At 44.6% G+C, this 21282-nt stretch overlaps 1 protein-coding gene across 1 annotated transcript in view; it reads left to right on the forward strand.

The window, feature by feature from the left end:
- Positions 1-21282, forward strand: part of LOC139751379 (rhodanese domain-containing protein CG4456-like) — a 61965-nt gene that overhangs the window by 17324 nt on the left and 23359 nt on the right. The window contains exon 3 of the mRNA XM_071666749.1: positions 18315-18483. Within this exon, the coding sequence (XP_071522850.1) occupies positions 18315-18483 (169 nt within the window). The remainder of the gene's footprint in view (positions 1-18314; positions 18484-21282) is intronic.

Here is a 21282-nt window from a genome sequence, read left to right on the forward strand (position 1 = left end):
CATCTTGCCTCCTACACCATATATTCTTAATACCTTCCACAGAGTACCTCTATCAACTCTATCATATGCCTTCTCCAGATCCATAAATGCTACATACAAATCCATTTGCTTTTCTAGGTATTTTTCACATACATTCTTCAAAGCAAACACCTGATCCACAGATCCTCTGCCACTTCTGAAACCACACTGCTCTTCCCCAATCTGATGCTCTGTACATACCTTCATCCTCTCAATCAATACCCTCCCATATAATTTACCAGGAATACTCAACAAACTTATACCTCTGTAATTTGAGCACTCACGCTTATCCCCTTTGCCTTTGTACAATGGCACTATGCAAGCATTCCGCCAATCTTCAGGCACTTCACCATGAGTCATACATGCATTAAATAACCTTACCAACCAGTCAACAATACAATCACCACCTTTTTTAATAAATTCCACTGCAATACCATCCAAACCTGCTGCCTTGCCGGCTTTCATCTTCCGCAAAGCTTTTACTACCTCTTCTCTGTTTACCAAATGTTTTTCCCTATCCCTCTCACTTTGCACACCACCTCGACCAAAACACCCTACATCTGCCACTCTATCATCAAACACATTCAACAAACCTTCAAAATACTCACTCCATCTCCTTCTCACATCACCACTCCTTGTTTTCACCTCACCATTATCCCACTTCACTGAAGTTCCCATTTGCAATCTTGTCTTACGCACTTTATTTACCTCCTACCAAAACATCTATTCATTCTCCCTAAAATTTAGTGATACTCTCTCACCCCAACTCTCGTTTGCCCACTTTTTCACCTCTAGCACCTTTCTCTTGACCTCCTGCCTCTTCCTTTTATACATCTCCCACCCATTTGCATTATTTCCCTGCAAAAATCGTCCAAATGCCTTTCTCTTCTCTTTCACTAATAATCTTACTTCTTACTTCATCCCACCACTCACTACCCTTTCTAATCTGCCCACCTCCCACGCTTCTCATGCCACAAGCATCTTTTGCGCAAGCCATCACTGCTTCCCTAAATACATCCCATTCCTCCCCCACTCCCCTTACCTCCTTTGTTCTCACCTTTTTTCATTCTGTACTCAGTCTCTCCTGGTACTTCCTCACACAAGTCTCCTTCCCAAGCTCACTTACTCTCACCACTCTCTTCACCCCAACATTTTCTCTTCTTTTCTGAAAACCCCTACAAATCTTCACCTTCGCCTCCACAAGATAATGATCAGACATCCTTCCAGGTGCACCTGTCAGCACATTAACATCGAAAAGTCTCTCCTTCGCGCGTCTATCATTTAACAGGTAATCCAATAACGCTCTCTGGCCATCGCTCCTACTTACATACGTATACTTATTTATATCTCGCTTTTTAAACCAGGTATTCCCAATCACCAGTCCTTTTTCAGCACATAAATCTACAAGCTCTTCACCATTTCCATTTACAACACTGAACACCCCATGTATACCAATTATTCCCTCAACTGCCACATTACTCACCTTTGCATTTAAATCACTCATCACTATAACCCGGTCTTGTGCATCAAAACCACTAACACACTCATTCAACTGCTCCCAAAACTCCTGCCTCTCATGATCTTTCTTCTCATGCCAAGGTGCATATGCACCAATAATCACCCATCTCTCTCCATCAACTTTCAGTTTTACCCATATTAATCTAGAAATTACTTTCTTACACTCTATCACATACTCCCACAACTCCTGTTTCAGGAGTAGTGCTACTCCTTCCCTTTCTCTTGTCCTCTCACTAACCCCTAACTTAACTCCCAAGACATTCCCAAACCACTCTTTCCCTTTACCCTTGAGCTTCGTTTCACTCAGAGCCAAAACATCCAGGTTCCTTTCCTCAAACATACTACCTATCTCTCCTTTTTTCTGATCTTGGTTACATCCACACACATTTACACCCCAATCTGAGCCTTCGAGGAGGATGAGCACTCCCCGCCTGACTCCTTCTTCTGTTTCCCCTTTTAGAAAGTTAAAATACAAGGAGGGGATGGTTTCTGGCTCCCCCGCTCCCGTCCCCTTTAGTCGCCTTCTACGACACGTGAGGAATGCGTGGGAAGTATTCTTTCTCCCCTATCCCCAGGGATGTATATATATAATATACATATATATATATATATATATATATATATATATATATATATATATATATATATATATATATATATATATATATATAGATATATACATATATACATATATACATGTATGGTGTGTGTGATGCTGAAGATGGTGACGGTGAAGGTGGTGTGTGTTATAGTGAGGGTGGTGTGAGTGTTGGTGAGGGTGGTATGAGTGGTGATGACGGTGGTATGAGTAGTGGTGAGAATGACGTGTGTGGTGATGTGAGTTGTGAATGAATGATTGAATGATGATGATAGGAAAGGCCTATCCAAGGAGGGGACGGGGGAGGGCAAGTTCAAGGGCTAGCTTAGAAGAAGTGCGATTTAACTGAAGGTAAAGAGCCGGGGCTCGACCCTGCGTTCATTAGGTTGGTTAGGTTAACTAGGACAGAGCCAGGGAATGGAGGGAACACGGATGGGGTTGTTTTTTTTTCCTTTTGTTTCTTTAAGGATGGGTATAGGAGGAGAGGGGTTGTATCTCTGACGCTAGACAATGATTATGCCATAATGTTTTCTATACTGATTCTGCTGTTAGGTCTATAAGGGTTTCAGCTTTTTTTTAAGTTTTGATAGATGGGATTTGGATAGTGTCCAGGTGGAATGGTGAATAGATTATTGGGATTATCTATTCCTAAGAGACTGTCGAAGAATACTATCCAGGAGTTGTGGTGGAGATCAAAACGCTTTTTGCAAAGCTTCCTCCAGTAGATGTTTAGTAGAGGCAGTCGCGCTCTCTCGTGGAGTTCTGTGTTCTTGGTGAACTCGTAAGGCCATTTGTTGTCAAAAATCCACCATAAAGCTTTGTTCTGTATTACTTGGAGGGAGCAGATGTTGTTTTTGGCTGTAAGTTCGTGCTGATAGGGCGTAAGCTATCAGTGGACGTATCAGTGCTTTATAGAGATGCTATTTTGTTTAAGATTTAGCCTTTCTGAATCTGCACAATTTCATGAGCTCTGCTCTCGCAATAACCGCCCTTGATTGGATGTGGTTCACTCTCAGCTGAACTTTGTAACTTAGGCCTAGTACAGTGTTGGCACGTGAGATGGGCTTGGGTAAACGACGGTGAATACGGAAGTGTAAGTAGACATTGGTTATGTCGTGTCTTTAACGTTCATTGAGATATGATATGTTGGATTTAGCAGGGTCTGAGTAAATTCTCCATTTCAACTCCCAAAACGAAACGTGGTCAATATCTTTCTGATCTCTTCTTTTTAAGTATGTGTTGGTCCTGGCTCTTATCAGTTGGATGACGTCATACGCGTCTTGAATTGTTATAGAGTCTGCGTGTAAAGGTTCGGGAAGATCATCTGTGTCGAGTATGTAAAGAGTGGGGCCCAGTACGGAGCCTTGAGGTACACCGGCATTGAGGGGCAAGTAATTTGAATATGAATTTTTGTATTTCATTCGCATCCTTCGGTTGCTGAGGTAATTGGATAAAAGTTTTATGGTGGGTCGTGGGAGTTGGAACTGGGTGCTAAATTTGTACCTCAAGTCATCGTGCCAGATGGTGTCAAAGGCTTTCTCTGCGTCTTTTTTGATGAGGACAGTGATTTTGTACGTCCGGGTGTTGTTTTGTATATAGCTGATGATTATGTTAAGTTCATCTTCTGTCGAGTGATGCTGTGGAAAGCCAAACTGTTTGTTTGAAGGTAAGTTGTTCGTCAGCTGTAGTCTGAGTCTGTTGTTTATGACTCTCAAATGTCTTCCCGATGGAGTCAAGTAGGCTAATGGGTCTGTAGTTAACTGGGTCTCGGCTCGATTTATTAGATTTGAAGATCATAGAGGTCGTTGCTGTTTTGAAATGGAACGAGAAATAGCCTGAGGCTAGTGCCACATTGAAGAGGGCGGTAAGGGCTTTTATTGTGGTATCAGGGAGATGAATAAGTACTTGGTAAACAATGCCTGAGTCCCCTGGGGCTACTTTGGTGGATTTTAGAAGGAGGAATTTGACCTCGTTTAACCTTATAGGAGTTGAGTAAATGGTCGTCTGAAAGGGATTGCAATTGTATGATTTGTTCTGGGTAAAAGTGACTGGGTCTGGTTTGTATGTGCTGTGCGTCAATTTGATTGTTTCCGTACGTCAGAGGATGGGAGATGTGGATGAAAGATACCCTCCCTATGTCTTTGAAAGATGTTTACGATATCTTGTGGGTTTTGATATAGTGTTGTCATTTAGTCCATTGAAATCTGTTTTGGGTATCCCTTTGAGTTTTCGAATTCGATTCCAAAAATCCAAAAATATGTTGTTCTGCTGTGGTGATTAGTGACTTCCAATATCTATTGTGGTCTTTTGAGGCTGTTGAATGTGTGGTTGCGTAGGGAGGTGAGGTGCCACCATACTAGGCCTAACCGATGTCTGTTATGATCAAACCGTCGACGGTAGCACGAGAGGAGTCTTTTTATTTCGGCAGATGGGAAGGTGTATCTTGTGGTAAATGAGGATTTTGGGATGATGCGTCAGCTGCGTATGTGATTGCTTGATGTATATGTTCTATTTCAGTGTCTATTAACGTTATCGAGTAATTATCGTAGTTGATGGTGTAAGCGCAATTGGAAAGAGTGTCTTTGAAGTTGTCCCACTCTGTTTTGTTGTAGAGATAGTGTGGGGGTGATGGGATGAAGATAGGGTTAGATGTGAGATGAAGTAAAATAGGGATGTGGTCGTATCCACACTGAGGTCCTGGAGACAAAAAGTGATGAATGTAATTACTGGCTCTGTTGGAGAAGATATGGTCGAGTCTGCCTTTTCCTCCTAGGCCAGAGAAGGTGTAGAAGTAAGGTTCTAGGAAGATGAGACGTTTGAAGGAGACTAAAACGAATAGGTCATCACCGTGAGTATTGTTTCTGTTGTGGTGGAATGTCCTGTGTTGAGTGTTGAGGTCAGCTAGACGGTAGACTGGGATATGAATGTGGTTAGATACTGTGTAGAGATCGTGTAGTGGAATGCTAGTGTTGGGTCGAGCGTAAGTGGTGCAGAAGATAATAGAGCCATGTAGTGTGTTTATCTTTACTGCTAGAAAATGTTGGAATTGCCATGAAGTAGTGAGGTGTTCATGTTCGATTATGTTGCGTATAAGAATGGCGACTCCCTCGTGTCTACCGTCTGTAGAGTGTCGGGATGTGTGTATCCGTAGTGTCTGATGTTATGCCCGTTAGTGATACATGTGCTGTTGAGTATCACAATATTGGGTCGTTTCTCTTCAAGGAGTGTAGCAACCAGATGATGGTTAGTGAAGTAGCTGAGCACATGAAAGTGCAAGATTGTAAGCTTTCACGATTTCTGGAAGTTTACAGATTTTTTTTATTTTGGAGTCAACGTATGTTGTTGGCATACCGTTCACGTTCTTGAGTACAATTTTGGAGGAGTTCTGTCTGGTCTTGCGTCGACAACTTTCTGGGGAGGGGTTAGGGATGGGGCGAGATTCATTGTCAGTGAGTTGATTGTCAACGTTGTAAACAGCTGTACTTAGGGGGAGGTCGTGTGGTAAGTCAGCAGGGTCTGGTTCTGGAGCTCCTCTGGAAGGTTAGGTTCGGGAAGAGGGGAAGGGAAGGGGGGAGGGGAGAAATTGGGAAGTGGAGGTTTGGGGAGATTGGAGGGGACGGTCGGGAGGGGGTGGAAGTGGAAGTTGTATTAGTTGATGTGGAAGTGGAATTGGTAGGTGGAGATATGGATGGGATGGTAGTGATGGAATGGAGGGTGGTGGAGGGAGTTGTGTTAGAGGATGCGAAGGTGTTATTGGAAGTTGGGAGGGCTAGAGATCGTGTTGATGGGGGAGGGTTTGAAGTGTTGCTTGAGGTCGCCTGGGATGTTGCATTTGCGTTAGGAGTCAGGGAGGCGGGTGTGACAGGATTCTAGAAAGGATGGTTGTTGTCGAGGGAAGTAAGGATTTCGGGAGTGGTTTATGCTGTAGGAAGGTTGTCGTGGGTTAGCAACATGTCGGATGTTCTGTTGAATTCAGACTTGTCTTCCTTGCTCAGGAATAGTGCTTTTAGATAGCAGGCGTGTATTTTCCCCTGGAGAGTGAGGAGGTCAGAGGAGTTTGTGGTTGGGATTGGAGAAGTCAGGGTGGCAGTGGTTTGTTTGGCAGCAACTGCTGCGTAGAGGTGAGGTTGGTTTGTGTTATGGGAGGAGCTAGAGGATTTGAGGGTCTGTTGTGCTGTGCGAAGTTGATCCTTTTTTGCGGGCATTATTCAGACACAGCAATGTGTTGGCCTCTGCAGTTTACACAGGTTAGTGTCTGGGACTTGCATTCGCGAAAGCTGTGTCGAACCTCAGCACAGTGATTGCAATTCTGTTGCTGTGATTTGAAGTTCTTGGCATCGTGACCGTACTGTAAACATTTAAAGCATTGCTTGATCTATAAATATTGATCTGGCTTTAAGTACTTGGCTACACCGAGATCATGGGAAACAAAATTCCACGGGAAAGCAGGCGATCTGCCTCAGTTGGGTTGGTACATTGGATTTATAGTGAGCGTGATGTGTTTAGTTTGTATACATTAGTTACAATGATGTCGCTCATCTTCTGGTTAATAACATAAGAATCTCGGCGGGGTTAAGGGTCATGATAGATGCATCGATGTTGTTAACAATTATGGTACATCTAGCTTGGAGGGGGCGGGCGGTCATGAATAATTTGGAAGTGTTTCTTGGTGAGCTCATCAATCAATGGTTTAGACAAGATCTTGTTAAGATCATTATCCTTGCTTAGGCAAATCGTAATATGTTGTTTGTTTGTTGGGTTTTGTGCTACCCTACTGGGACGAACCTCAGTTGTTCCGAGAGACTATTGTTAATAAATTAGTGGTGGAAGGGGGCGGGAGGGAGGGGGGGGGGGGTTCAGTTTTATTAGATTTGATGCGTATGTCGGGAGGCGTGATGATATGTCGGGAGGCGTGATGATATGTCGGGAGGCGTGATGATGGCATCAGTGTCTAGTGTCTACGAAACATGAGGAGCACCACCCACTACAGGAAAGCCTTGCACTACCTACCACAAGGAACCCTGGAGGTTCGGTGGTACAAAACAGTGTGTCTGATCAGCAACGAATACACACGGCTGGGACCTGGGCAGGTGGCGTTACAAGACGAAGGAAGGGAGTGATGGGTACGAATGAAAGGTTCTTAACCCCGTTAAGCAAGAGCAGGTCCACACCAAGCCTCTACTCCTCAGGAAATAAATTTCCTGAATGGAGTGCGGAAGCAAGTGTAGACTTGTTCACGCCGTACCATCGCAGAGTATGAGATGGATGGTAAATGGATGAATGAAGTATGGATGCGTAATTGACCGGAGGCGACGTGGGCCCCAGGTGAAGGGTGCGGCGAGAGCGGTGGGGTCACAGTGTCAATCTCACTGGCTTGGTCTTCACACTGAAATCTTCTGCAGTTGTCTCCTGCGAGAAAGACCAACGGTGGAGGCAATACTTCTTACTATCCTCTTCATTTTCTTCTTTCTTCAGTCTTCTTTCTTCTTTCTTCTCTGTCTTCCTGGATCTTGGCGGCGAGAATTCTTTGATCTTCGACCACGTGGTCACCACGTGGTCAGAGCGCGCAGATAAACTGGGCTGCGTAGCACCTGGGGAATGCCGAGTCGTGAGTTGTAGTGAAGGTCACGAGTGCGTTTGGTGGTGAGGGAGGTGTGTGTGGTGAAGAGGGTAGTATGAGTGGAGGTGAAGATGGTATGAGTGCTGAGGAGGGTGGTATGCATAGTGGAGAGGTTGGTATGAGTGGTGATGAAGGTGGTGCGGGTGGTATGAGTGAGGATAATGATAGTATCAGTAGTGGTGAAGGTGGTATGAGTGGTGAGGGTGATGAGGATGTTATGGGTGTTGGTGAGGGTGGTGTGTATGGTGTTTAGGGTGGTATAAGAAGTGATGAGGGTAGTATGAGTGGTGGTGAGGGAGGTGTATGTGGTGGTGAGGGAGGTGTATGTGGTGGTGACGGCGGTGTTTGTGGTGGTGAGGGTGGTGAGGATGATAAGAGTGGTGATGAGGGTTTTATGAATAGTGGTGAAATGGTATGAGTGGTGATGAGTGTGATGAGGGTAATATGAGTGGTGTTGAATTGGAATGCGTGGTGCTGAGGGTGGTATGAGTGGTGGTGTGGGTGGCATGTGCGGTGGTGAGGGTGGTGTGTGTGTGGTGGTGAGGGTGGAATGAATGGTGTTGAGGGTGGTGCATGTGGTGGTGAGGGTCTTATGAGTGGTGATGACGTTGGTATGAGTGATGGAGAGGGTGGTATGAGTGGTGGTGAGAGTGGCATGTGTGGTGGTATGAAATGTGTTGAGTGTGATGTGTTTGGTGGTGAGGAAGGTGTGTGTGTGTGTGGTGATGAGGGTAGTAGGAGTAGTGGTGGAGGTGGTATGAGTGCTATTAAGGGTGATGAGGGTGGTATGACTGGTGGTGAAGCTGGTGTGTGTGGTGGTGAATGTGATATGAGGGATGTTAAGAGTGGGATGTTTGGTGGTTAGGGTGCTATAAGGGATGGTGAGGGTGATATGTGAGGATGGTATGAGTGGTGGTGAGAATGGTGTATGTGGTGGTGTGAGTTGTGGTAAGGGTGGTATGGGTTTTGATCATGGTATGAGTGGTGTTGAGGGTAGTATGAGTGGTGGTGGATATGGCGTATATGGTGGTGTGAGTTGTGGTGAGGGTGGAATGAGTTTTGATGAGGATTGTATGATTGGTAGGGAGGGTGGTATGAGGGATTGTGAGGGTTGTATGTGTGGAGGTGAGGGTGGTATGTGTAGTGGTGAGGGTGATATGAGTGGTGGTGGGAATGGCATATGTATTTGCATTAGTTGTGTTGAGGGTGGTATAAGTTTTGATGCTGATGGTATTAGTGGTTGAGAAGGTAGTATGAGGGATGATGAGGGTAGTATGTATGGTGGAGAGGGTGGTGTGTGTCTGGTGGTTAGGATGGTATGAGTTTTGATGAGGGTGGTATGAGTGGTGGTGAGGGTGGTATAAGTTATGGTGAGGGTGGTATGTGTGCTGGTGAGGGTGGTATGAGTTCTGATGGGAATGGCTATGTGGTGGTGTGAGTTGTGGTGAGGGTGGTATGAGGTTTGATGAGGATGGAATATGTGGTGATGAGGGTGGTATGAGCGTTGGTGAGGGTAATGTGTGGCGGTAGTGAAGATGTTATGAATGATGATGAGAATGACGTGTGTGGTTGGGATGATGTTCCGTTTGTGGCGAGGGCGGTGTTTGTGGTAATGAGTGTAGTATGAGTGGTGGTTAGCGGGGTGTGTATGGTGGTGAGGGTGGTGTGTGTGTGTGTGTGTGTGGTGAGCGTAGTGTTTGTGGTGTGAGTGGTGGTGTGCGTAGTGCGTGTGGTGGTGAGTGTGTTATGAGTGGTGGTTAGCGTGGTGTGTATGGTGGTGAGGGTGGTGTGTGGTGGTGAACGTAGTGTGTGTGGTGGTGAGGTTGGCGTGATTGTTGTTGTGCGTGGTGTGTATGGTAGTGAGTGTGGTATGAGTGGTAGTTAGCGTGGTATGTGTGGTAGTGAGGGTGGTGTGAGTGGTAGTGAGCGTGTTGTGGGTGGTAGTGAGGGTGGTGCGAGTGGTAGTGAGCGTGTTGTGTGTGGTGGTGAGGGTGGTATGATTATGTGAGCGTGGTGTGTATGGTAGTGAGGGTGGTATGAGTCGTGGTAAGGGTGTTGTGTATGGTGGCGAGGGTGGTAAATGTGTTTGCGGCGGTGAGCGTGGTGTGTATATCGGTGAGAGTGGTATGAGTGGTATCGAGCGTGGTGTGTGTGGTAGTAAGGTGGTGTGAGTGGTTGTGAGTGTGATGTGTGTGGTAGTGAGGTTGATGAATGTGTTTGCGGTGATGAGCGTGGTGTGTGTAGTAGTGAGTGTGGTATGAGTGATGGTGAGCGTAGTGTGTGTGGTGGTGAGGGTGGTGTGAGTGGTGTGAGCGTGGTGTGTGTGGCAGTGTGTGGTATGCGTGTTGATGAGCGTGGTGTGTGTGGTGGTGAGGGTGGTGTGAGTGGTGTGAGCGTGGTGTGTATGGTAGTGTGTGGTATGCGTATTGATGAGAGTGGTGTGTGTGGTGGTGAGGGTGGTATGAGTGGTGGTGAGCGTGTTTTGTGTGGTGGTGAGGGTGGTGTGAATGTTGGTAAGCGCGGTGTGTGTGGTGGTGAGGTGGAATGAGTTGTGATAAGGGTGGCGAGGGTGGTGAATGTGTTTGCGGTGGAGAGCATGGTGCTTTTGGTAGTGAATGTGGTATGGGTGGTAGTGAGCGTGGCGTTTGTGTGGTGGTTAAGGAGGAATGTGTGGTGGTGAGGGTTGTATGAGTGGTGGTTAACTTATTGTGTGGTGGTGAGGATGGTACGAGTGGTGGTGAGCGTGTTTTGTGTGATGGTGAGGGTGGTGTGAGTGTTGTTGAGCGTGGTGTGTGTCGTGGTGAGGGTGGTATGAGTCGTGGTAAGGGTGTTGCGCATGGTGGCGAGGATGCTGAATACGTTTGCGGCGGTGAGCGTGGTGTGTGTGGTAGATGGTGATATGAGTGGTGGTGAGGGTGATGTGTAGATGGTGGTATGAGTGGTGGTGAGGGTGGTGTAAGTGGTGGGTGGTGAATGTGTTTGCGGTGGTGAGCGTGGTGTGTGTGGTAGTGGGTGGTATGTGTGGTAGTGAGGGTGGTGTGAGTGATGATGAGCGTGGCGTGTGTGGTAGTTAGGGTGGTGAATGTGTTAGCGATGGTGAGTGTAGTGGTAGTGAAGGTGGTGTGAGTAGTGGTGAGAGCGGTGTGTGTGGTAGTCAGGGTGGTATGATTGGTGGTGAGCGTGGTGTGAACACTGGTGAACGTGGTGTATGGTGATGAGCGTGGTGTGTGGTGGTGAGCGTGGTGTGTGAGTAAGTGAGGGTGGTGTGAGTGGTGGTGAACATGGTGTGTGTGGTGGTGAGCGTGGTGTGTGAGTAAGTGAGGGTGGTGTGAGTGGTGGTGAACATGGTGTGTGTGGTAGTGAGGGAGGTATGGGTGGTGGTGAGCTTGGTGTGTGTTGTAGTGAGTGTGGTGTGTGTGGTGATGAGCGTAGTGTGTGTTTTGGTGAGGGTAGTATGAGTTGTGGTGAGGGTGTTGTGTATTCTGGCGAGGGTGGTGAGTGTGTTAGCGGTGGTGAGGGTGATTTGTGAGGGAGTGAGGGTGGTTTGTATATCTGTGTCAGTGATAGTGGAATGTTTGTGGTGAATTTAGTGTTTGTGCTGTTGAGGGTGGTATGTGTGGTGTTGAAGGTGTAGTGTAGTGAAGGTGTAGTGTAGTGAAGGTGTAGTGTAGTGTAGTGTAGTGTAGTGTAAGTGTAAGTTTGTGTTTTGATAAGGGTGGTGTGTGTCTTTGGTAGTGAGGATAGTTTGTGTGGTGGTGAGGATGGTGTATGTGTGTTTGTGTTGGTGAAAGTGGTGTTTGTGGTGAGGTTGGCGTGTGATGTGGTAAGTGTGGTATGTATGTGTGGTGTTATTGTGTGTGTGTGTGTGTGTGTGTGTGTGTGTGGTAAAGGTGGTATGGGTGGTAGCAAGTTTGTGTTTGTGTTTGGGGTTGTGTGTGTAACAGTTAGAGATATGTGTTGTGGTGGGGGTGGTATGTGTCCAGTAAGGGTGGTGGTAATTGCAGCAACAGTGATGTGTGTGTGGTAAGTATGGCGTGTTTTGTTAGGGGTGGTGTTTGTAGCGGTGTGAATGGTGGTGTTTGTGGTACTGAAGATGGTGCATTTGCTGGTGACGCATTTACGGATATCTGAGAGGGCTTGTGTATGGTTGTTGTATTTTGTGGTTAAGCAGGTGTAGATGGTGGTGTGGTTGTTGAATGTTGTGATTAAGCAGGTGTGGGTGGTGGTGTGATTGTTGTATGTTGCGGTAAAGCAGGTGTTGATGGAGGTGTAGTTGTTGTATGTTGTGGTTAAGCATGTGTGGGTGGTGGTGTAGTTGTTGTATGTTGTGGTAAAGCAGGTGTGGGTGGTGGTGTTGTTGTATGTTGTGGTTAAGCAGGTGTAGGTGGTGGTGTGGTTATCGTATGATGTGTTAAAGCAGGTGTGGGTGGTGGTGTGGTTGTTGTATGTTGTGGTTATGCAGGTGTAGATGGTGGTGTAGTTGTTGAATGTTGTGGTAAAGCAGGTGTGGATGGTGGTGTGATTGTTGTATTTTTTGGTAAAACAGGTGTGGATAGTGGTGTAGTTGTTGTATGCTGTGGTTAAGCACGTATGGATGGTGGTGTGATTGTTGTATGTTGTGGTTAAGCATGTGTAGGTGGTGGTGTGTTATTGTATGTCGTAGTAAAGCAGGTGTTGATGGTGGTGTGGGTGTTGTAGGTTGTGGTTAAGCAGGCGTGGGTGGTGGTGTGGTTGTTGGATGTTGTGGTAAAGCAGACGTGGGTGGTGGTATAATTGTTGTATTGTGTTGTTGAACAGGTGTGCATGGCGGTGTAGATGTTGTATATTGTGGTAAATCAGGTGTGGATGGTGGTGTAGTTGATGTTTGTTGTGGTTGAGAAAGTGTGGGTGGTGGAGTAGTTGTTGTATATTGCGGTTAAGCAGATGTGAAAGGTGGTGTAGTTGTTGTATGTTGTGGTTAAGCAGGTGTGGGTGGTGATGTGGTTGTTGTATGTTGTGGTGAAGCAGGTGTGGATGGTGATGTGGTTGTTGTATGATGTTTTTAGGCAGGTTTGGGTGGCGGTGTGGTTGTTGTATGTTGTGGTTGAACAGGTGTGGATGGTTGTGTAGTTGTTGTATGTTGTAGTAAAGCAGGTGTGGATGGTGGTGTGGTTGTTGTAATGTTGTGGTTGAGCAGGTGTTGATGGTGGCGTAGTTGTTGTAATGTAGTGATTAAGCAGGTGTGGATGGTGGTGTAGTTGTTGTATGTTGTGGTTAAGCAGATGTGGACGGTGGTGCGGTTATTGTATGTTGTGATTAAGCAGGTGTGGGTGGTGGTGTGGTTGTTGTAATGTTGTTGTTGAGCAGGTGTAGATGGTGTACACGTGTAGTTGTTGTAATGTATTGGTTGAGCGGGTGTGAATGGTGGTGTAGCTGTTGAATATTGTGGTAATGCAGATGTGGATGGTTGTGTACTAATTGAATGTTGTCGCAAAGTAGGTGTTGATGGGGGTGTGGTTGTTGTAGGTTATGGTTAAGCAAGTATGGATGTTGATGTAGTTGTTGCATGTTGTGGTTAAGTAGGTGTGGATGGTAGTGTAGTTGTTGTATGTTGTGGTTGAGCATGTGTGGGTGGTGGTGTAGTTGTTGTATGTTGTAGTTAAGCAGGTTTGGAAGGTGGTGTTCTTTGTTGTATGTTGTGGTTCAGAAGGTGTGGGTGGTGGTGTAGTTGTTGTATGCTGTGGTTGAGCGGGTGTGGGTGGTGGTGTAGTTGTTGAATGTTGTGGGTAGTTGTAAGGTTGTTGTATGTTGTGGTAAAGCAGGTGTGGATGGTAGTGTAGTTGTTGTGTGTTGTGGTGAAGAAGGTGTTGATGGTTGTGTAGTTGTTGTATTTTGTGGTTAAGCATGTGTGGGTGGTGGTGTGGTTGTTGTATGTTGTGGTAAAGCAGGTGTGGGTGGTGATGTGGTTATTGTAATGTTGTGGTTGAGTAGATGTAGAAGGTGTAATTGTTGTAATGTATCTTTTGAGCGGGTGTGGATGGTGGTGTAGTTGTTGTATGTTGTGGCTAAGTAGGTGTGGAAGGTGGTGTAGTTGCTGTAAGTTGTTGTTGAGCAGATGTAGGTGGTGGTGTGGTTGTTGTATGTTGTGGTACAGCAGGTGTGGGTGGTGGTGTTGTTGTTGTATGTTGTGGTTAAGCAGGTGTAGGTAGTGGTGTGGTTATTGTATATTGTGGTTAAGCAGGTGTGGATGGTGGTGTGGTTGTTGTATGTTGTGGTTAAGCAGGTGTGGATGGTGGTGTAGTTGTTGCATGTTGTGGTTAAGCAGATGTGGGTGGTGTTCTGATTGTTGTATTTTGTTGTTGAACAGGAGTGGATGGTGTTGTAGTTGTTTTATATTATGGTAAAGTAGGTGTTTATGGTGGTGTAGTTGTTGTATGTTGTTGTTGAGCAGGTGTGGTTGGTGGTGTAGTTGAGCAGGCGTGGATGGTGGTGTAGTTGTTGTATGTTGTGGTTAAGCAGGTGTGGAAGGTGGTGTAGTTGTTGTATGTTGTGGTTAACAGGTGTGGGTGTTAGTGTGGTTGTTGTATGTCGTGGTTGAGCAGATGTGGATAGTGGTGTGGTTGTTGTCAATTGTGTCTAAGCAGGAGTGGATGGTTGTGTGGTTGTTGTACGTTTTGGTAAAGCAGGTGTGGATAGTGGTGTGGTTGTTGTTTGTTGTGGTTAAGCAGGTGTGGATGGTGGTGCAGTTGTTGTATGTTGTGGCTAAGCAGGTGTGGGTGGTGGTGTGATTGTTGTATGTTTTGGTTAAGCAGGTGTGGGTGATGGTGTGGTTGTTCCATGTTGTGGTTATGCAGATGTGGAGGGTGGTGTAGTTGTTGTAAGTTGTGTTTGAGCAGGTATGGGTGGTGGTGTAGTTGTTTTATGTTATGATTAAGCAGGTGTGGAAGGTAATGTAGTTGTTGTATGATGTGGTTAAGCAGGTGTGGGTGGTGGTGTGGCTGTTGTATGCTGTAGTAAAGCAGGTGTGGATGGTGATGTGGTTGTTGTATGTTGTGTTTAAGCTGATGTGGGTGGTGATGTGGTTATATGTTGTGGTTGAACAGGTGTGGATGGTGGTATAGTTGTTGTATGCTGTGGTAAAGCAGGTGTGGGTGGTGGTGTAGTTGTTGTAATGTAGTGGTTGGGCAGGTGTGGATGGTGGTGTAGTTTTTTGTATGTTGTGGTTAAGCCGGTGTGGATGGTGGTGTAGACGTTGAATGTTGTGGTTAAGCAGGTAAGGGTGGTGGTGTGGTTGTTGTATGTTGTTGTTGAGCAGATGTGGATGGTGGTGTGATTGTTGTATGTTGTGGTTAAGCAATTGTGGGTGGTGGTGTGGTTGTTGTGATGTTGTGGTTGGGCAGGTGTGGATGGTGGAGTAGCTCTTGAATGTTGTGGTAAAGCAGGTGTGGATGGTGGTGTGGTTGCTGTATGTTGTGTTCAAGCAGGTGTGGGTGGTGGTGTGGTTGTTGTATGTTGTGGTTAAGCAGGTGTGGATGATGATATTGTTGTTTTATGTTGTGTATAAGTAGGTGTGGGTGGTGGTGTGGTTGTTGTATGTAGCAGGTGTGGATGGTGGTGTAGCTGCTGTATGTTGTGGTTAAGCAGGTGTGGATGGTGGTGTGGTTGTTGTACGTTGTGGTTAAGCAGGTGTGTTTGGTGGTGTGGTTGTTGTAATGTTGTGGTTTAGCAGGTGTTGATGGTGGTGTAGTTGTTGTAATGTAGTGGTTGAGCAGGTGTATATGGTGGTGTAGTTGTTGTATGTTGTGGTTAAGCAGGTGTGGGTTGTGGTCTGGTAGTTGTATGTTGTGATTAAGCAGGTGTGGATGGTGGTGTAGTTTTTGTATGTTGTGGCTAAGCAGGTGTGGATGATGGTGTACTTGTTGCATTTTGTTGTTGAGCAGATGTCGATGGTGGTGTGGTTGTTGTATGTTGTGGTTAAGTAATTGTGGGTGGTGGTGTGGTTGTTGTAATGTTGTGGTTGAGCAGGTGTGGATGGTGGTGTAGTTGTTGCATGTTGTGGTAAAGCAGGTGTGGATGGTGGTGTAGTTGTTGAATGTTCTGGTAAAGCAGGTGTTGATGGTGGTGTGGATGTTGTATGTCTTGGTTAAGCAAATATGAATGGTGGTGTACTTGTATGTTGTGATTGAGCAGGTGTGGGTGATGGTGTAGTTGTTGTATGTTGTGGTTAAGCAGGTGTGGATGGTGGTGTAGTTGTTGCATGTTGTGGTAAAGCAGGTGTTGATGGCGGCGTAGTTGTATGTTGTGATTGAGCAGGTGTGGGTAATGGTGTAGTTGTTGTATGTTGTGGTTAAGCAGGTGTGGGTGGTGGTGTGGTTGTTGTATGTTGTGGTTGAGCAAGTGTGGATGGTGGTGTATTTGTTGAATGTTGTCGTAAAGCAAGTGTGGATGGTGGTGTGGTTGTTGTATGTTGTGGTAAAACAGGTGTGGATAGTGCTGTAGTTGTTGTATGTTGTGGTAAAGCAGGTGTGAATGGTTGTGTGGCTGTTGTATGTTGTGGTTAAGCAGGTGTGGGTGGTGGTGTGGTTGTTGTAATGTTGTGGTTAAGCAGGTGGTGGTTGTGGTGCAGTTGTTGTAACGTATTGGTTGAGCGGGTGTGTGTGGTGGTGTAGTTGTTGAATGTTGTGGTTAGGCAGGTTTGGATGGTGGTGTAGTTGTTGTGTGTTGTGGATGAGCAGGTGTGAGTGGTGGTGTGGTTGTTGCATGTTGTTGTTGAACAGGTGTGGATGGTGGTGTAGTTGTTGTATGTTGTGGTAAAGCAGGTGTTGATGATGGTGTAGTTGTTGTATGTTGTGTTTAAGTAGTGTGGGTGGTGGTGTAGTTGTTGTATGTTGTGGTTGAGCAGGTGTGGGTGGTGGTGTAGTTGTTGTATGTTGTGTTTAAGCAGGTGTGGGTGGTGAAGTGGTTGTTGTATGTTGTGGTTGAGCAGGTGTGGGTGGTGTTGTAGTTGTTGTATGTTGTGTTTAAGTAGGTGTGGGTGGTGGTGTAGTTGTTGTATGTTGTGTTTAAGCAGGTGTGGGTGGTGGTGTAGTTGTATGTTGTGTTTAAGCAGGTGCAGGTGGTGGTATGGTTGTTGTATGTTTTGTTGAGCAGGTGTGGGTGGTTGTGTAGTTGTTGTATGTCATGTTTAAGCAGGTATGGGAGGTAGTGTCGTTGTTGTACGTTGTAGCATGTGCGGATGGTTTTGTAAATGCTGTAGGTATTTGCAGGGGAATGTGCATGTAGCGGTGTAATGAAGACTGGTGTGTGTGTGTGTGTGTGTGTGTGTGTGTGTGTGTGTGTGTGTGTGTTGTGTGTGTGTGTGTGTGTGTTGTGTGTGTGTGTGTGTGTATGTGTGTATGTGTGTGTGTGTGTGTGTGTGTGTGTGTGTGTGTATGTGTGTGTGTGTGTGTGTGTGTGTGTGTGTGTGTGTGTGTGTGTGTGTGTATGTGTGTGTGTGTATGTGTGTGTGTGTGTGTGTGTGTGTGTGTGGTGGTAAGGCAGGTGTAGAGGGTTAAGTTAGTGTGAGCGCTGATGATTTCTTTTATTACTAAACCCACAATAAGGCCGGAAGTGTTACCAGCAGTGATGGAGGACCTTGTCGTGCACCTTCGTGTATGCAAAGCGAGGCATCTTTCCTCACCCAGATTCAGTTTCGACATACCACGAGAAGGGAATCCATCCAGGTCCTTTTCTACCTAACTTTTACCAGTGAGATATGGACGCACACTCCATACACGTCCGCTAGTAATGGCCATTTGACCTATTTCGTACTTTATTTACAGTTTCCCAGTCACGACCCGTCAGTAGCAGCAGCCAAGGCCAGCCACCTGGGCCCTGCCAGACGAGCGATGCGGGGTCTCTCGTGATGGGTAACGTGGCCATTTGCATGCGTTGCGGCTCGCAAGACTACAGTTGTTATTGGGTCTGGGTTAAACGACCTCTGGCCGTTAACTCCAGTTTTCTTCGAGGTCAGGGTGGTCAAGGTAAAGAGACGGGTAACCAAATTATTCGACAAGTGACCACAGACGGCTAACAATGCTCTCATAAGAGAATTCTTGAAAACCAAGTTACCTTTCATATCATATATATTCTTGTCATAGTTCTTAGACGGAATTTGATGCTAATACGCCAGGCGATAAACGGGAGGGTAAGCAGATGTATATCCTCACGCTACACGAGGCCCATGTATGTTGGGAGAACATGCCTGTGGTCATAGAATGATCTTGAACCCCAGAAGAAAGTGTTCCAGATCTTCCCTCGTGGTTACAGCTTGGAGCTGAAGACCATAATGATCCTTACTGGCGATAGGCCTAAAGCCCAAACATCCGACCAACCACACTGTGCTCTCATCTTGTGACACTTGGCCCACCTTACTGCTCTCGTACGGAAGGAACCGAGGAATTCAGTTTTCCATGTGAACATAACAAGAATCCTCTTTGACATGAGATAACTTTGCTGGAAGATGGAAATACCAATTTTCATGTATGCAGGAAAACCAGTTATAATATGCTGACAATAACCTCCCTACTTTCTCTCCTACAGCGCAGGAACTGGAGGAAGCGCTGGGTCTGGAGGGAGAGGTGTTTAAAGCTAAGTACGGGTTCCCTAAACCAGACCCAGAGGACCCCAAGCTTGTCATCACCTGCAGGTCTGGGAGAAGGGTCGGCCTGGCTCAAGAGATGCTCCAGGCTAAAGGCTTTACTAAGCACAAGTAAGTTCATCACTATCGTATTTCACTTTGTGTAGTAGTATTATGCATAGGGTCCAATGGTCTTAAACGTGCTCCAAACTTTTGCTAGTCAGTGTATGTCAGCGAACACAAGTTTATAGAAAGGAAGGCATGTGTATATAGTTTTGGGCTGAGACAGACTGCACACATCTATGGTCTAATAGTTCTCCATTCTGTTCTATCTGACCTAAGTCTTTGAACTTTTGACTTTAGAAATAGCACGGCGAGCGAATATTTGCTCAAGTTGAGTTCTTTATCTTCCCTAACAGTACTCCGCTTTTAACTGGAAAATCCCTCTTACTGATAAAACAAAGTGATACTGACGATTAATATAACATGATCTGGACAACTGACGTTTTAACTTTAGACGTAGTACTAATAGATGCAGCATATCAATCTTTACTTTCGTTCTTTAATAAGTCGCAATTTACTTAGACACACCGATAGATATGATTCACTTATAAACCACCCAACTGAACTTCTGATATTCCTGTACCACTGAAAAATGCTACATCATAATCACAAAGGAATATAACGGAATACAAAGGAATTCAAACAGTAACAGACCATTGGGTCCTTTTGAGGCATTTTATGATGGGGAAGATAAAAGAAACTCACAGGAAAGGCACACAGAAAATTAAAAAGAATAACCTGCAATTTTTCATTTTGACTATGGAAGCACAAATAATGAAAGTCGGGGACTTAAAGCGAAGCATCAAGTCTGTTTTTAAATGTAACTGTGGTGCTGCTTTCAACAACTTTACTGGGGAAATCGTTACATATGTTAACAGTCCTGTAGAAGAAAAAGTACTTCGCCTCGTTAGAGGTAAATTGTTTACCCACGAGTTTGTATCCATTACTACGAGTAAAAGCAGACTAGTCAAGCCTTAGATAATTTAATTGATCAAGATTATATATATATATATATATATATATATATATATATATATATATATATATATATATATATATATATATATATATATATATATATATATATATGTATATATATATATATATATATATATATATATATATATATATATATATATATATATATATATATATATATTCCGTCCGTCCTTTGTTTTAGGTTGGTTGACCAAATTGAACTCAATATTCAAGATGTGGACGAAGCAATGAGTTTTAAAGAGCAAGGATGATTTCCCTAGACTTAGATTCGAAGGCTTTACCTAAGAAACCAAGAACTTTGTTTGGTTTCTTCACTGCTTCTGTAAACTGCTTACTTTGTTTCAGGTCACCACATATTACTACGGTCAAGTCTTTTTCCTCATTTACCTTTTGCAGTTCAACAGAATTCACGCTGTAGCTTGCCTTTTCGTTTTTACTACCTATGTATAAAACTTTGCACTTATTGATACTAAGATTCATTTCCTACTTATGAGCCCAGTTCATCAGTGTGTCTATGTCTGTTTGAAGCTGTAGACATTCAAGTTCATTTGTAGATTTATTACGCAACTTCGTATCATCTTCGAATTTTGATATCTTGCAATGCAACCTATTATCAATATCATTAATATATATGAAAAAGAAAACTCGCCCCAAAACTGATCCTTGTGGCACACCACTTGTACGCCTAACCATTCTGAGACTAGACCATTAATCACAACTCTTTGTTTACTGTCTAGTTAATCAATTTCCTATCCAGTGAAGTCCAACCTCATCTATACCATGTGACTTAATTTTCAGTGGCAATCTATATCGAAGAACATGTCCAAAAGCTTTTTCAAAGTCGAGACAGATAATATTACCTGCTTTACTTTCGTCGTACATGATGCTTATTTCATAAAAGAATTCAAACAGGTTTGTCAGACATGAGCAGTTTCGTCGAAAACCATGTTGAGAATCGTTATTAATTGTTTCTCTACACGATTTGCAATTCTATCTCGAATGATGGTTTCCATAAGTCTTCCAACTACAGACGTTAAGCTAATATGACGATGATTTCCGGGCAGTTTCTTATTACAAGTTTTTCAATATCAGTGTTACATTGAAAACTTCGCAGATTTCCATTTATTTGGAACTTTTTTTGTAGCAAGTGACTTTACTGAAGAGGGTAGTCAAGGGCTCAACTATCTCTTTTTTTCTCGTCTCTTTCATTGTTCTTGGATAAAACTAACCAGAACCTACCGTTTTACTTACTTTTATTCCAGTTGTTCTTGAAAGTATGTCCTCGGCTTTTATGTCAGTTGTTGATAACCGTTCCCTTCTCTTATAAATGAAACTGGATCCGGCACATGGGTTGTGTCTTCGAACATGAATACAGATGCAAAATAGTCGGTTGATATTCTTGCCATGGCTTCGTTGTCTTGAACCAAGTTACCGTTTTCCGTGGTTAATGGACCTATTGACTGGATAATGAATGACTCTCTTTCTTCTAACATAACTGTAAAACGCCTTAGGGTTTCTTTTGCTATTTTCAGCGATATACGCTTCATACTGACGTTTACTTTGTCGTGTCACTCTCTTATCTTCTCTACGCAAATTTACATACCTTACTCTATCATGTTGGTTATTGAGTTTTCTGAGTTTCTTATGAGCTAATTTCGAAGACAACAAACACTTTTGATTTCTATTTCACCGTTCCACTACCTTGGTACGTATGTTCCCTCTACTGCTTTGAAGGTTTAGTGGAGCTTTTTCAAGCTACGTTCATGTCATTTTCATTGACTGTATCATCCCAGTTTTGCCTGTCAAGAGCAATGTGAAGATTATTAGAATTTTCACATTAAAAATCAGGTATTTTTTCTAGGCTGTCAT

Source organism: Panulirus ornatus, chromosome 11 (assembly GCF_036320965.1).
Source record: "Panulirus ornatus isolate Po-2019 chromosome 11, ASM3632096v1, whole genome shotgun sequence".
Lineage (NCBI taxonomy): Eukaryota > Metazoa > Arthropoda > Malacostraca > Decapoda > Palinuridae > Panulirus > Panulirus ornatus.